The following is an 18,327-nucleotide window of genomic DNA, read 5'->3' as shown; positions in this document are numbered from 1 at the left end:
AATACATGATTATATGAATGCTTTAAGTATAGCGTAGACATCGAGACTGGACGAAGGGCCAGGGGAGGGGATGGGGGGCTAAGCCCCCACTTATTCTGGAAAGATATATATACATCGTATAAGCATTGAAAATGCAGGGTACCTTTTTAGGTTTATTGCTCCCCTCCCCCGTTTGTTACCGACACCTATGTATTGGAAAGATAAAGATTTGGACTGAAGGATCTTATACCCGTCTTCTCCTCTTTTCGACGGAAGTAAAATCAATTCATTTTAGAGGTTAGGGTTAGGCTTAGTTTTTTGAAAGATAAATAACAAATAAAATCTTTCCATGACTAAAATATAATTTTTTTTTTCAAAGTACGTTAAGTGTCTCCACGGTAAAATATATTGATGTAGACTCTTAACGCACTTTGAAAAAATTTGGACCAACTCAACGCACTTTGAAAAATATTTTCAAAGTGCGTTGATTTTGTCCCAATTTTAACGCACTTTGAAAAATTTTTTCAAAATGCGTTGCCACATACGTGTTTCAAAGTCTTTTTATAAATTTTCTGAATATCACACAGTTTTAAACAACAGTACTATAAGCTCGCTAACATGTATAAATATTAATTATCAACACCTCGCCACTCAAAAATCTTAAGTTAAATTAAACTGTCCAGGATATCTTTGAAAAGTAGGTCAAAGGTCAACGTGAAGTGAATGTAGCTCTGGTATTTTTCATAATGTTTTCTGACGATCAGTGCACATGTTCAATAGGACGGAATTACCCCCTAAATGTCAAAAATATATTGTATATTGTATATTGGCACTTTTAAGTTTTTAATAAAGTAGGTCAAAGGACAAGGTCAAGGGTTAGGAGGTCGGTAACGATGGCAATTTACACATGTTATTTAACCAAGTAACTGTTATAAATTTGCAAAATATCAAGTCCATCTCTCTTACAGTTCTTGAGATACAAGGTGAGACGGACAGACAGACAGACGCCGGGTAATGTGATACGTATACCTTAGTGCCGCTCTGCTCTGCAGACGACACAAAAATGAAATAGGGCTTGAATTGAAAGAGCAGATAGTGTTTTGAAAGAATTTCTCCGAATTTCTATTTTTGTAACCAGGACAACGTTCAGTGTAGTCTACTAGTATTTATGTGCCATCTTATTTTGAAATTGGGTCAAAACTGTAGGAAGAGTAGGAAGAAATTTGCAGACAAAAAGCAACACTGATGACGGACATCTAGGTTATCGCATAAACCCTTCTGATCTCTGACCTGTCGAGATTAAAAAAAAATGTTTGAGCAACAGAATGTGGGTATTTTCGTTGTCGTTATTTAAAGTAGACCACATATTTTTAGATTTGATACCTCTCTATAGAAAATGCTTCAGGGGATTTCCATACATTTAATGGTAATGTTTTAATTAGTAGAATTACAAGGCAACACGTCGTAATATTTAATTTCTTTTTTTCCCTAGTTCTTTCCCTTGTGGCAAGTGTGCTCTCCCTAACACAGATTGCATATGATCGATTCTTTGGAATCGTCTTTGCATTGAGAGCGCGGATGACAGAAAGAAGAGCAAGTATTTCTCTGGTCATTATTTGGATTTTCTCAGTAATCGTGGGTATACCTGTGCTCTTCTTCCGACAACTAAAATCACGAGAATGGATGGACCATACAGAACTCTGGTGTGACGATAACTGGCCGGTTGAGATAGAAGTGGTGGCTAATGTCACAAGATACACAATGCCCTTAAGGACAGCTTACTTTGTGTCAGTTTCTGTGGTGCTGTATTTTATTCCAATGGTGGTAATGTCTATTGCGTATGGAGTCATTATACTTAAACTTAAGACGACGCATATTCCAGGAGAAATTATGGACAAAAGAGACGAACAGCAGGCTAAAACAAAGAGAAAGGTAAAATATAATAAATGCTCGTATTTTTCAGTACATGTTAATTAAATAAATATTACAAGTAAAACATCTATTTAGCAATTTAATTCTAATTAAAATTTTTAAAAGTCTCGGCAGCTCCTTCGGCTGAGAAAAAAATAATTCGAGGTTCGTACCGCAATAGGCGCGAGAAACGAGATTGATCCCTTACAGGTTAAAGGCCAATAAGACAACAGGTCTACATTTCGAGAATATTTCACTCATAGAAATGTCACATAAACCGGGGAAGGGCTTTAAATTTTGACCTTTACTCGGTACCGCATCTTTTACTTTACAGTGACGAGCGCATGGAGAAGGAACAATTCAATCTTTTTTTAACGACTTAAGTTTGTAGCACCAGAGATTCGAACTCACGACCTTCCGATCACGAAGCGAGCGGGTCGTCCGCGTGGCGCAGTGGTTTGAGCGTCTGCTCTGGAGTCGCGAAGTAAGGAGTTGATCCCTATGTCGCAAGTTCGAATCCCAGTGTCGGATGAGACCGTATAAACTGAGGTCCCGTGTCGCATTAGGTGCTGGCACGAAAAAGATCCCGCCCTGCTCAATGGTCCTGAGTGCCGAGTATAGGAAAAAATTTGCAGCTGTCCACCGGCAAATGGTGGCGTCTCCATGAGTGAAAAATTCTCGAAAAGGACGTTAAACAACATACAGACAAACGAAGCGAGCGCTCGACAAGGTTGAAGGTGAAAGGTTTCGAAGAGTCTAAGACGAAAAAAGCAATAAATCGCGAACCAAGATGTGTTTGTAAAACACTGATGCCACTGTACGAAAGTTTATGGCGAAGGTAAAGTTTTCCAAATGCAAAACAAACTCCAAGGTCAAAAGCGTTGGTATCCAAAGGAAGGTATTGTCATGATATAATAAACCATGAAATATGAAACTCCTAGCACCAACTACATGTATTCAAAATTTATAGCCAAGGATTAAATTTTGGTGAAAGAGGACCAAACTCAAATATCAAGGCTAAGCGTCAAATTTGTGGTATCCAAAGTAAGACCGTGTCACAAGGAATACACTTATAGAATACGAAAGCCATTGCCCCACCCACTGAAAAGTTGTGGGAAAGATTCAAGTTTTTGCGGACAAACAGATTAACACACAGACGGGCGGACAGGGCAATACGGGGGCATAAAATCAATAAACAATACAAATTTGTGAACAGGGCATGAACATAAAATTCAGGGACCTTTTTCACAAAGAATCTTACGACTAAGACAAAATTTGTCCCATTCCCCAAGTATCTAAACTGTAGTAAGACATCAAAAATTCTTATATATGCATCTCTTACATTAAGTTATTTAGTAAAAATATTTAAGAAAAAAAAAATAAATGTATTTATTAAACATATTAAAAATTACAGACATGGCATCATCTTACTCATGAGATTGTTTTTATGAAAAAGGGACACATATGTGGATGGGGTGCCTAGGAGAAGCATCCCTTGCTGACCGACCACACCCACCGAGAAGAGACATCGATCTGAAGAATTTAAAAAAAATAGTTCTTTGAGAATTTCTGTGTAATCAACTTATCCTGAGGCCCATCTGTTACCTACTATAAAGTCTGTATACCCCGAGACCCCAAAAATGCTCACACGTTTCAGCATTTGATGACTTAGTCCTCCTCATAGTTGGCACACTGTATAACTCTTAACATGATATCATTTAAATCAGTTTTAAAGAAATCACTCCCTTTGTTGGATCCTTGGACATTTTTCACATTAATTCTAATCTTGAGATTTTCTTAAGCAACCGCCATTTTTTAAAATTTTTTAATGACGCAAATCTCCATTCAAGGACATTATAAAAACAAATTTTTATCAACAATCATTAAAATTAACAAGCTATATCATGGTTTCAAAGTAAAATGAATAAGTTTTACGGCAGAGATTTTAATTTTGGATCGACTTTCATTTCGTGCGATTTCTTTTTCATATACTACTACTTATTTGACTATACTACAACAGAAAGTGGGAAGCCAACTGGTCTTTTAATAAACAAGAGGCCCATGGGCCTTATAAGTCACATGAGGATCATGCAACAACTTTCAAATGATTGAATTTGGTTCATGTTTTAAGCTAGATGCTATGGCATTCACAATTTTGAAAGAGGCACATAGCTAATCATAACCATACACTTAGCAATTGTTTAGTTTGTTTACTTAATACCCATAAGCAGGGTAGGGGAAGAAAAATGTGTGTCAACTAATCAGTAATATTTAGCAATAATCAGGAGTGCTCCTACCACACATGAACCCCAGACCCTAGGTCTACACATTTCACAGTTTTTGAAAATACACACTTGCTTATCAAAAAAAGTTTGGTTAATACTAAGGAGCAGATTTCAAACAATTCATTTTCAGTATATAAGTAGAGCCCCCCCCCCCTTTGGTATCCTTGACCCAGGGGCCTTGAAATTCACAGATCTGGAAGAAGAGCCCTTGCACATCATAAATATATAAATAGTTCATCTGCTTATTACCCAGGAGTAGAGAAAAAGATTTTCATAGATGTAATGTATTTTCACTATATAATCATTATAGAGCCACACCGTAACACCGTAACCCCTGACCATGGGGCCATAAAATTCACAATTTTGGTAAGAGCATTCTTGTTCATCATAACTATGTACTTAATTAGTTTATTTAGTACTCAGAAGCAGATAAGAAGCTTTTCAAGGAATAAATGCATTTTCACTATTAAATCAATAGAGCCCCGTCTTAACACCAGAACCCCTGACCCTGGGGCCATAAAATTCACAATTTTGGTAGAGGCACTCTTGCTCATCATAACTATGTACTTAGTTTATTTAATACCTAGGAGCAGACAAGATTTTCAAAGATTGAATGCATTTTCACTATATAATCAATAAAGCCCCGCCCTAACACCATAACCCCTGACCCTGGGGCCAAATAATTCACAATTTTGGTAGAGGCACTCTTGCTTATCATAACTATGATCTTAATAAGTTTATTTAATACCCAGCAGCAGAGAAGAAGATTTTTAAAGAATTAATGCATTTTCACTATATAATCAATAGAGCACCGCCCTAACACCAGAACCCCTATCCCTGGGGCCATGAATTTCACAATTCGGTAGAGGACTCAATGCTGATTACAATCATACCTTAAAGATTGCACTAATTTTAGTGGTTTTGCCCCCCCCCCCCTTCAGGGGGGCAGGGACAACGAAATTCACAATTTTTGTTCCACTTCACCGAATAGATGCTATATGCCAAAATTGGTTGAAGTTGGTTCAGCGGCTTTAGAGAAGAAGCTGAAAATGTTAAAATGTTAACGCACGACGGACGACGACGTAGGAAAACGGATAGCAATAGTTTACTCAGGTGACCTAAAAAATTAGGTTCATTCTACCTATTCCCACTTTGTGAAAATCACGTAGAAAAAAGTAAGATTTTATGTGGGAATAGGTGGAATTTTGTGTAAACAAATAATTAACAGTGTTCTTAAATTTAGGTACTAAATTGCTTTTTCTTGCAAGAAATTTTTTTTATTTCAAAAATATGTCATATTTTCTCATAGATGTATTCATTATTTTCTGTCTTAAAATGTACAAAATACAGGTAAATCTAAACATCTATTGTTATTTGCAAGTGGGAATAGGTGGAATTGAAATTTTAAAAAGTGGGAATAGCTAGAAGACACCAAAAATTACAATCGGGAGTCTGTCCCCCTGATTCTACATGTCTGCTAAATCGTTAACATACATGTGACTGTTCCTTCGGCAAATGTCCGTCGCAAGAAGTGAGCGTCATGGGTCTGTAGGACGAGACCTAAAACCCGAGGTCCCAAGTAACAGTAGGCGTTCGCACCATAGAGAATCATCACTGCTAAATTGCCCTAAATACTGAGCAAAGGTTTAAATTTGAAGCTCTTCAACTGTACATGGTGACGGCTCTGTTTGGGTTTAAAAGTTATCAAATTCATTATGGGTTTTATAGCTTGATATCTGTTCGTTATGTCCATATTTCCACCCTTTGGACCAATATCTTGTTTACATTAGAATATTTAAATGCTTCTTTTGTTATAATAAGAAAAAATGTTTCAATAATGCGAAAATATCTCGCTTAAAAAAATATATAAGAATGTTTGTAAACAAAACTTAAGTCAAGCGAATTTCTGTTACAATTTTAATGCTGCAAGATTGTTGAAGACAATTTCACTTATTCTTTTTAGACTTGCCAATTTTTTTGCATTGAGGCATCATATTGATTAGATGCAAGCAATGAATCGTAGATTGGTTCTCGTTGACTCGTTTTACTAAGCCTAAGTACCATTCATCGTTAATAATTTGCATATTTTATTGTATTCAGAAGGGTATCTGGTCCTAGTTGATTGATGATTATGCAGATATAGTGTTATTGGAGCTTTTTGTTCGTTTTATCCAATTTCAACGTTTTTGGACCATCTAAATTAAAGGCCGATATGATTTTATGACTAGAAATCTGACTTTTCGATTAATTATAAAGTCAAAAGCGAACGTTGCATAAAACATCATAACGTACAGGAATTAAAGAAATAATGAACTTTCTCATATGAACGCGGTTCTATTAAAGGATCGATCTGTAGCTTATTTGATTAAGATTACATGTCAGTGTACATGTATACAAGTATTCGAGTAGGAAAAAAATCCTGAATAGGGAAAAATATTGGTAGGTATAAAAAAAAAAACAAGAGTTCCAGGGGCCACATCGCTCACCTGAGCACATCGGCTAGGAAAAAGCACAGATCAGTTCAGAACTGAAAAGTTTACTGGGGGGGGGGGGGGTCCTACCCTACCTACCCCAAAAGGCCATGATTTGAACAAATTTAGATCTTCAATACATGAGGATGCTTACATGTCAATATGACTAAACATAGATTTTCTGTTCTTGGGATTTTTCCTTTATTTTTCTATGTAAAACTTTGATCGACCTTTGTGGCCCCACTCTATCCATGGGGAGAGGGGTTATGATTTGAACAAACTAAACTCTACACTAAGGAGGATGATTCCTTATAAATATCACAAATCATGGCTTTGAAGTACTTGAGAAGAAGATTTTTAAAGATTTCCCAATATATTCCTATGTAAAACTTTCATCGGCCGTTGTGGCCCCGCCCTACCCCGGGGGGTCATGATTTGAACAAATTTGAATCTACACTACCTGAGGATGATTTCACATGAGTTTCATCTTTCCTGGCCCAGTGGTTCTTGAGAAGATTTTTAAAGATTTTTCTCACATATACCTATGTAAAACTCTTATCGGCCATTGTGGCCCCACCCTACCTCTAGGGTTCATGATTTGAAGAAACTTGAATCTGCACTACCTGAGGATGATTCCACATGAGTTTCATCTATCCTGGCCCAGTGGTTCTTGAGAAGAAGATTTTTAAAGATTTTCCCTATATACTCCTATGTTAAACTTTGATCGGCCATTTTGGCCCCACCCTACCCCGGGGGTCATGATTTGAACAAACCTGAATGTACACTACCTGAGGATAATTCCACATGAGTTTCATCTTTCCTGGCCCAGTGGTTTTTGAGAAGAAGATTTTTTAAAAATGCCATTAATTTTTCTCTAATTCATAATTATCTCCCCTTGGAAAAGGGCGTGGCCCTTCATTTGTACAAACTTGAATCCTCTCTACCCAAAGATACTTTGTAGCAAGTTTGGTTGAAATAGGTCCAGTGGTTCTTGAGAAGAAAATGAAAATGTGAAAAGTTTACGACAACGACGACAGACAACGGACAAATTTTGATCAAAAAGCTCACTTGAGCCTTTGGCTCAGGTGAGCTAAAAAGTTGATACTAGTAACTGTCAAATTAAAGTTAATAGCGATAATATCCTCATGCGGAATTTTTAAAAATAATAAATTCAATTCCATTAGAATGGATATAAAACAAGTCGGCTTATGAAGGAGCAAATTTGTACCCAAGAAAACTATACACATGATATCTGATGAAAAATACTTCAATACGAATAACCTAAATCTAGTATAATGAATATAAATTATTTTCTTCGATGTATTGTTTAATATAGAGGGTAAGTCGGATCAGTTTGTTATCCAGCTTTAAAATCCTGTATCTACTTCGTCATCTTGGTTTGTTGCTAAACATTCCAATATTATTCCAGTATACATAGGCAATCTACTCAAGATTTGAGGCGTCAAAGCAGAAATAACAGTTTCTAGGGTGAATTCTGTATGTAATGATGATAGCAGATGTCTACGAAAAAAAGATGAAGAAAACTCAGTATAATTTAATTTGCTGCAGGTTTTAAATACAATTTGTTCCAGGTGAGAAGTAATCTGCTTTACAAAAATATAGATTATATCAGTCCAATCCCTCCTCCCACCCCTTGGGTTGTGAACACCATGAATGTTGAATATTAATCTTGCGCGATTATTATTTTTTTTTTTAAGCTCTACTGGTCAGAGACCAGAAGAGCTTGTCCGAAAGTAATGCGTCCGGCGTCCGTCCGTCTGTCTGTAAACAATTTTTTTCAAAATGCTACTCCTCCTACAGTTTCGGTCTGATTTCAATATAACTTGGCACACAAGTTACATAACTCTGGCCCCGTGGGGATCCGGGTTAGAATAGGTCCTCAGTACCCCTTGCTTGTCGTAAAAGGCGACTAAATGGGGCGGTCTTTCGGATGAGACCGTAGAGGGACGTTAAACAGTATATAATCAATCAATACATAACTCTGTGTATCGGTTTTTGATTTCGATAAACGGTGTTGCCGTGGTTACTAAAAATAGAAATTTCTGTGAAATTCTATCAAAATGCTACTCTTCCTACAGCTTTGGTCTGATTTCAATATAACTTGGCATACAAAAAGACTACACTGACTAAGATACATTATTCTATTTATCGGTTTTTGATTTCGATAAACGGTGTTGCCGTGGTAAATAAAAAAAAATTTCTGTGAAAATTCTCTAAGAATGCTACTCCTCCTACAGTTTGGTCTGATTTCAATATAACTTCGCAAACAAGTAGACTACGGGTGCGTTCACAGTTCTACCATTAGTACCAACTTTCAATATACCATTGGTGCAATAATTTGACAATGGTACCAACTGTACCAATAAACCCTGAACGGACATTGGCATACAAATGTAACGATTTTATCAATGTTACCAATGGGAGTCCAATGGAAACGTTGGTAATACTGAATTACAGATTTCTTTGTCTTCTAAGTTATTGACACATGCCAGAATCGCAAGAAAATCATAGCAGACTCATAGCCGAGAAACAAACCACATCAGGATCACACTTCTTTAGTTGTCATATCTATGAGTTTTATATAATTCATTTAATGGATCATGTCTAAATCACACTTTAAAATTGTGAATTTAACTGTTTGATATGATTTTTATGTGATTTTGGCTTGACTTGTTAAAAAGGCTCTGAGGAAAAATCGTTTATATCATTGTGAATCCGGGATCCAAGTCTTTCTAGCTTGTTGCCATGTCGATGGGTGCGTTCAGAGTATTTCCAATGGTACCATCACCTCTTTGCCAATGGTAACAATTTGTACCGTTGGTACCATTGGACCCCTATGTACTTTGAACGAGTTTTGGGTAGAGTTGGTAGGAAACTCACCAATGTCAACAATGGCACCATTGGTGTACCATTTGTGACACTGGTGTATGTACCATTGTTAACATTGACAGATTTCTTGAAAGAAAATGTCAAACCAAGATTATTATTCTTGCTTCGTGCATCATTTTGCAGCAAGAGAATGTTTCAGAGCTTTCAGAAATACTTTTTAGTACAGTAAAGTACTTCTCCACAACAGAATTTTCTCCAACTTGTATTCCGCATTGTCAAAATTGTAAAATAATATACAATAAAATTTTTATTTTATAATAAATAGACTTGAAATTTATTAAAATAAAGATTCTGAAACTTTCAGTCAAGAAAAAACACATTTAAAAAAAACGTTTCACACCTATATACATAGAGTTTATGTATATAGGCGTGGTAAAAACATTACTATGATTTGTTACTTTTTCAACTTTTTTCCCCAGGGAAAACTTTTATAGAATAATCTTTTTATTAATTTTATAGATAGAAAACGATTCATAGAGCAAAAATGAACTCAATTATGCATACATTTTATTTGAATTTACCAAATACTGCCCGGTAAACCTAGAGATCTCTGTTTAGTGGGACCGACTTGATCAGTACCCGCCATTTTGTTTGACGTCATTAAAAAAGTTACCATCGCTAACAGAGCTCTCTAGTTCGTCTGCAGAAAAATCTACCTATGGTAAATTTTTTCGGCAAACTTTGGTACCATTGGCTTACCAATGGTATAAAATTCTACCAGTGGTAACTTTTGTCAAAAACGGTATATAAAGAACGCACCCGATAACTAGCTGTGACGTCATTTACCAACATTAACCACACTCTAGAGTGTCTGCAGAAAAATATACCATTGGCAAAAAACATTGGTACCAGTGGCATGCCAATTGTAATTAATTTTACCAACGGCAACTTTTGTCTACCAACGGCAGAACTGTGAACGCACCCTATACTAAGATACATAATACTGTGTATCGGTTTTTGACTTTGATAAACGGTGTTGCCGTGGTTATAAATAGAAATTTCTGTGAAATTCTTTCAAAATGCTACTCCTCCTACATTTTTGGTCTGATTTCAATATAACTTGGCACACAAATAGACTACACTAAGATACATAATTCTATGTATTGGTTTTTGATTTCCAGGAACGGTGTTGTCGTGGTTACTAAAAATAGAAATTTCATTAAAATGGTTTAAAAATGCTACTGAAATTCACAAATTTTGAAAGAGGCACCATTGCTTATCAAAGGTCAGATTTTAATGCATTAATTTATTTTTAGTCAAAGTACCCCCCTGGTACCCCTGACCCAGCTGCCCTGAAATTATCTATTTTGGAAGAGGCCCCTTTCTTCATTATAAGGCCAGCATTTTTTTAGCTCTACTGGTCAGAGACCAGAAGAGCTTATGCGATAGTAAGGTGTCCGTCGTCCGTCCGTCTGTCTGTCCGTCTGTCTGTAAACAATTTTTCAAAACGCTACTCCTCCTACAGTTTTGGTCTGATTTCAATATAACTTGGCACACAAGTAGACTACACTAAGATACATAAAATAGTGCATCGGTTTTTGATTTCGATGAACGGTGTTGCCATGGTTACTAAAAATAGAATTTTCTGTGAAATTTCTTTAAAACGCTTGTCCTTCTACAGTTTTGGTCTGATTTCAATTTTACTTGGCAGATAGGTAGACTACACTAAGATACATAAAATGGTGCATCAGTTTTTGATTTCAATGAACGGTGTTGCCATGGTTACTAAAAATAGAATTTTCTGTGAAATTCCTTTAAAACGCTAGTCCTTCTACAGTTTTGGTCTGATTTCAATATTACTTGGCACACAAGTAGACTACACTAAGATACATAAAATGTGCATCGGTTTTTGATTTCGATGAACGGTGTTGCCATGGTTACTAAAAATAGAATTTTCTGTGAAATTCCTTTAAAAGCTACTCCTCCTTCAGTTTTGGTCTGATGGCAATGGCTTCTTTTCACACATTCTTTGTTATAAGTACATAACCAGTAGAGCTACAGTTTCGACAGAGGTGTTCTGGTTTATGTTTAGGTTTAGTTAAATTCATTTTTAATAAAAAGTCCCGACAGTTTTGAGAAGGAATTAAAAAAAAAATTGATACACAATTATTAACATTTGTACATTCTTTTTTATGCTATTTAGGCTTTACCACTGGACACATAATGCTTACAAATAGGAAAGTAGAACATTTAATTTTATTTCATCATCTGCCAGTTTTGTCAGTTATATAAATTTTGTGATGTTGATCAAAATATATTTTAAAAAATCAATTCTTTAAAAGTCTTTCAATATATCTTCATTTTGTTAATATGTGTTAATTGAATGTGTAGACATTGTTCTAAAATTTACTTGATGCCTAAAATTATAATTCCTATCATAAAACAGACAGAGAGTATTGGGGTGTAGGGTGAACATTTTTTCAATTAAGTGTGAAATAATTTTTCTGGCTATTACAAATGATACTACATGCCTGTATATATTTGTATATTCTTGCCTTTTAATAGTTGATTTTTTTTATTTCTTCAGGTTATTGTTTATTTCTTCCTCAGACGGACTTAACTTCTTCCATAGTTTAATTCATTACATCTGATGCATAAGCAACCCTTTTCTGAAGAATGATGCTTAAATTGTAAGATATAACAAAAACCTAAACAATGTCGCTGGCAATATGCAATAGCTACCACGGGCAGTTTAAAACCTGGGGGAGGAAAATAATTTAGACAGATACTTTTGAAACGAATACATAATTATCTCACCAGCATGTCATTGTGCAACAAAGTCGTCAGCATTTCATTTGTCCTTTGAACGGGTGAAACGTTTTGAATGGCACTCTTATCGATGAATTTTACACTAAACCAAGCTATCTTCTCAGACCATCTAGCTTTATTTACCCGCCGTTTCATCGTAAAACCGGAAGTGCGAGTTCGTAAATTTGAAATCTCGAACCCGACTCAAATTTGACATCGCAAAGAAATTTTTTTTATATTTTTTTTCTGAAAATTCAAAACCTTGAGCGGAGGGTTTGTAAAACTGAAAATAAAATAAATCCTGACCTTAAATATGTAATTAGATCATTAGCATATTAACCAAGAGCAGAGAAGAAGATTTTCAAAGAATTCATGCATTTCACTATATAATCATTAGAGCCCCACCCTAAAACAAGAACCCCTGACCCTGGGGCCATAAAATTCACAATTTTGGTAGAGGCACTCTTGCTCATCATAACCATGTACTTAGTTTATTTAATACCCAGGAGCAGAGAAAAAGATTTTCAAAGAATTCATGTATTTTCACAATATAATCAATAGAGCCCCGCCCTAACACCAGAACCCCTGACCCTGGGGCCATAAAATTCACAATTTTAATAGAGGCACTCTTGCTCATCATAACTATGTACTTAGTTGGTTTATTTAGTACCCAGGAGCAGAGAAGAAGATTTTCAAAGAAATAATGCATTTTCAACCTACTTATTTAGCCCCGCCCTAGCACTAGAACACCTGACCCCAGGGCCATGAATTTCACAATTTTGGTAGAGGACTTATTGCTGATTACAATCATGCATACAGTTTGACTGCTTGATGTCCAGGAGTAAAGAAGAAGATTTTTAAAGATTGCATTAATTTTAGTGGTTTTGACCCCACCCCTCAGGTCCCATGGGGGCAGGGACCATGAAATTCACAATTTTTGTTCCCCTTCACCCACAGATGCTGTATACAAAATTTGGTTGAAATTGTTTTAGCGGTTTCAGAGAAGAAGCTGAAAACGTTCAAATGTTAACACACGACGGACGACGGACGCCGACGGACAAACACGGATGGCAATAGGTCACCTGAGTGACTCAGGTGACCTAAAAATGTCTATAAAATTGTTTCAAAATGCTACTCCTCCTACAGTTTTGGTCTGATTTCAATATAACTGCACACAAGTAGACTACACTAAGAACATAAAGAGATTTAATCAAGGATCATTACTCTATTTATTGCTGTTGTAAAGTTTCAATTCCCAACTGCTTAACGTAGGATTCTTCTCTGGTTTCTGACGAGATGAAACATTCAAAGTATATTTGCTTATATGTCTTATATATTGAGATGTAAGGAATTTAAAAGACCATATTTTTCTTTCCTCATCACAATTGTACAACTTTTAATAGAAATGGTAAACTGCGTTTGAAAACTAGCAGGGACTATATTTTTGGCGGAGTGCTGGCGTATGAAAATATCTTCTTTTCTGCCTCTCAAAATTATTATAGAACATTGAACTTAGTCATAATTTTTACGCAATCGAAGACTAGATAAAATTTTCAAATGTAAGTTAAATTAATAATAAGGGACTAAAGTGTCAAATTATATCAAATAAATAAGATTTTTCACACATACTAGACCTATGTTGGCTTTTAAATGCTTCAAGTCTAAGTACAGATTTGAGCCAAAAATCCGTAAAAAGTGTTATTTCTCTCCTAGTAAACGATCAAAACTTTTAGTTTTTGTATCATTTTGTACCTTTATGTGATAACTTTACCATATGTGAAAATTGGAAAAAGTTAAATATAGGAAGCATATAAAAATAACTAATAAATCCTAAAAATTTAAGAAAAGTAGAGGAAATTCGGATTAGCAAATATCCATTTTATTCAAATTATCCATGTCAATTTGGTAATATCATCTTATAGGCCCTATATGGTAATATCTTTTTATGCAAAAAGAAAAACATTCAATCTTTTGAATTATAAGTAGGGATTGGATGATTGGAAACAGTATTTTTTTTATTCTTAATGTCCAGGAAAAAGGTAATGACCTTGACCTGACCTTGCCTCTAATATTAAACGGTCAAATTCAATCTCACTGATACCATCACTTAGTGATATTGTCCTCTTGATTCTGTGAAAATTTCATTAATTTTTAAATACAAGAAATGTGAGAAGAATCCTACCTTAAGTACTTTTCTCTTCCTTTGCTATAAGTACAAACCAGTAGAGCTTCAGTCTCGACAGAGACCTCTGGTTATTAATATACAATTATGGACTTCAGTGTAGGTCGATATTAGGTTATAAGGACTCATGGCAATTAATATTGACCGAAGACACAGAAAGTGATAGCGACCGAGCCTGCGAGGTCGCTATCATTTTCTGTTTCTGAGGTCAATATCAGTTGCCATGAGTCCTTATAACCACATATTGACCGTTCACTGAAGTCCATAATAGTTATATTATATAAACACTCAAAGTGAATGCACTGACACAGTCCTAACTAAACAGACTTGGCTGTCATTACGTCACAATGGTTAAAAACACGCTTCTCATACTATGACGTCACGTTTTACGTAACTTCAGTGCAACCGAACGCTGTGTCGTGCGTTATCATTTTCCGCCGACGCGCTTTTGCGTCGTTATCACAAAAGGAGGAATATCACATGACGTACTTTCAGCCAATGAAAATTACGAAAATAATCTTATATAATATAATTAATTTAAGTCTCGTTGAGCATGCACGGTTGTAAAGTTATTGCTGTACGAAATCGATGACTGTTCGTTGTGAATGATTTATATAGCACTTATCGCCACATCACGTCTTAGCGTTTGATAACGTTTAAAATCTTAAGATGTATGAACATTTATAAAATTTTCATTTCGAGCATATATAAAGGATATTCAATGTTTTGTAGTTGAATGGAATTCACTGCACGAGTGGGACAGGATTTTTGATATTTTCACTGGTGCGAAGCACGAGTGAAAATATAAAAAAAATCCTGTCTCACGAGTGAAATAAATTTCATATTCAACTACAAAACACTGAATTTTCTGTTTATTACATTATATTTACATTCAGTGTAATTTTCCTTATGAAATCCATTAGAAATCCACGACATTCAAATTTCTAAAACACACGCGAAACCTTGTCACCGCGCGTTAGAATACACAGTAGGAACTATATGCATTTTCAATACTCTAGGAACACCAAAATGTAAAATGTTTTATTTCAATTTAATGAAAAACTATAACCCTGAAAAATTAACGTAAAAAATGTGCGTTAAGAATAAATTTGTCATTTTTTTCCTCGCAATGTTTGTTTGCGTAATTTAACTTTGCAACGTCATTTAACGTCATTTGACGTCACAAACGGCTCTTACATCTATTAACCACGGCAGTTTTGAAGGGCGCTAAATTCACATTAAAGATTAACGAAATAAGCAATTATGAAGAGGGAAAATTAGAGAATGTAAATATAAGCATTGAATTCATATTTTTGGATGTCTTCGGTCCTATAACACACCTGGCCGTGCCGACAAATTATCACACCGCGCTAACGCGCGGTATTCAATTTGTTTCCAAAAGGTGTGTTATAGGACCGAAGACATCCAAAAATATGAATTCAATGCTTAATAAAAAAAAATCTTTGATTTTTCGTTTGCCTCGCAATGTTTGTTTGCGTAATTTAACTTTGCAACGTCATTTGACGTCACAAACGGCTCTTACATCTATTAACCACGGCAGTTTTGAAGGGCGCTAAATTCACATTAAAGATTAACGAAATAAACAATTATGAAGATGGAAAATATAAGCATTGAATTCATATTTTGGGATGTCTTCGGTCCTATAACACACCTGGCCGTGCCGACAAATTATCATATCGCGCTAACGCGCGGTATTCAATTTGTCGGCACGGCCAGGTGTGCTATAGGACCGAAGACATCCAAAAATATGAATTCAATGCTTAATAAAAAAAAAATCTTTGATTTTTCGTTTGCCTCTGTCTTTTCGTAATACAGTCATAGGTACTTGACGTCATGGATGAGAGGTTGAGACGTCATAGCTACGTGAGGTAAAAACACGGTAAACATAGATTTAGCAACATATTTTTTGGTAATTTTGACAGTTTTATTCGCGGTCAGAATAGTTTATTTATTTCCATCTACTTTATATTAGGTCAAGGAAGATTTTTTTTACAGCAATCTTCGTTATGGGAAGGGAAATCGAGAGTTTTCCCGCACTTCTGATATTCGTCACACTGTGACATGATATCATTTTGATATCCTTTCACACTGTGACAGGATATCATTTTCAATGAATAAATTACAGTATTTCACAGGTAAAAATGTAATACAAACACACATTTCTCATAAAAATATTGAGTTCAATCTTCACTTTAATCATTTATTTTAACGTTATTTCAAGGAATTTTTATCTAAAGTGAATTTTTAACACATTTATTTTTAAAGTAATCTATTCTTTGTAATCGTTATATTACTGCCATATACTTTCCAAGAAGTTTCTTTCCAAAGAAACTACTAAATACAAATGCACCTACATGTATACATACCACTCAGAAAATAAAGGCATGAAGCGAGTCATATTAATGATTAAAAGCATCAAAGTACAAATCAATCAAATCGGGGCTAGAAACCTGTAATAAACTCGGCTTCAAACTTGAAATGTCTGACTTGATCGAAACTTCACTAAATTGGTCAGCCACCGAAACTTTACAAATCTTGGGTTTTGAGGGAAAAAAATTGTTTCTTCCGAAAAAAAAATGTAGTAGCCAGCGTCAATTCCCTTCGAGAATTTTGATATTACATGTAAGACACTGGAGGTCTACATTTGCTGTAAAAGGGCTACCAAAAGAAGTGGTATTCAAACTCTCGTCACAAAGATCACCTCAGCGACTCCAAATATTCTTACCACTGCGATTTGCGACTGAAAAAAATGAAATATTTAAACTTTTATTTATAAATTATACAATAACAAAACAAATAAACAATTCCAAAACTTTAATCCTGTATCAAATTTTTATTTTCGCTTTTATATTCCGTTACAAACTTGAGACTACAATTGTACAGTGAATCACCAGTCATTGCTCCCTATCAATTCTACATGTACGATAATAAAAAAAAGAATTTTGAACACCTTGGAAAAACAATGGATCTTTTGATAGAGGGTCTGACAGAAATTCTTCGATGTGGAAATAATTAACAAGAATATTACTGTGACTGCCAGTGTTAATTTCTAGGCAGTATTAAGACTACGGCTGGTGCCAATTGTTTACAAATTGATACATTGTGATGGTGATACTGTTCACGTTGCGGTCATAATTAAAACATACATGTAACCGTGAATGTCTGGGTCATGAGGTCAGACTAGCATTTAAATAGGCGAAGCCGTGTCTGCATTTGTAAAATTGTATATTTAAAAACAACCATTTAAATCCTAAATGCAGTTATACGTAAAACCTACTGATATTTACATGAGTAGCAAAAACCAATATAATTATACAATTGTTTAAATTTATATATGTCCCGTAAAATCCCAGAGCGTATATATATCAAGTCCCATCGTAAACATACCTGGCTGATAAATGTAGTAATATTCCGCTTTTACCGGGAAATGTTGTTTATGTCTCCAAACGTATTCGCTACTCGAGATCATGCTCTGAAGACAATCAATTTTTAAACCTTGACAGGCTATTTACACTGAAGTTGATGTTACAGGGATTTAAACAACCTCGTTTGATGTCCAAATTTTGTGTAATGACATTTTTAGCAGATATAGCCTGATATTGGCCGACTTGGTTTCAAACAAATATTTTTAGGCCTTTATTTTATGCTGGTTTTATACTTAACTGATGTTCCGTTTACCAGATCAATACACAGAGTTCATGGAGGATGTAACCGGTCAATAGAGGATGCTTACTCCTACTAGGCACCTGATCTCATCTCTGGAATTTCCGGGCTCCATGTTTAAGCCCTGTTCACCTAAATGTATTGATTTTGTTTTGAG

The 18,327-nt window shown here is 35.2% G+C and overlaps 2 protein-coding genes across 4 annotated transcripts in view; both read left to right on the top strand.

Moving 5' to 3' along the window:
• Positions 1 to 18,327, top strand: part of LOC134266003 (QRFP-like peptide receptor) — a 179,760-nt gene that overhangs the window by 34,504 nt on the left and 126,929 nt on the right. The window lies entirely within an intron of this gene.
• Positions 1 to 18,327, top strand: part of LOC134266023 (substance-P receptor-like) — a 62,033-nt gene that overhangs the window by 41,246 nt on the left and 2,460 nt on the right. For all 3 annotated transcript variants that reach the window (XM_062748255.1, XM_062748246.1, XM_062748262.1), the window contains one exon: positions 1,472 to 1,911. In XM_062748255.1, the coding sequence (XP_062604239.1) occupies positions 1,472 to 1,911 (440 nt within the window). The remainder of the gene's footprint in view (positions 1 to 1,471; positions 1,912 to 18,327) is intronic.

The sequence above is a fragment of the Saccostrea cucullata genome, unplaced genomic scaffold (genome assembly GCF_032062105.1).
Source record: "Saccostrea cucullata isolate Sc308-1 unplaced genomic scaffold, CSIRO_AGI_Scuc_v1 ctg157, whole genome shotgun sequence".
In the NCBI taxonomy this organism is placed as follows: Eukaryota; Metazoa; Mollusca; class Bivalvia; order Ostreida; family Ostreidae; genus Saccostrea; species Saccostrea cuccullata.
This window is presented reverse-complemented; position numbering and strand designations above follow the sequence as displayed.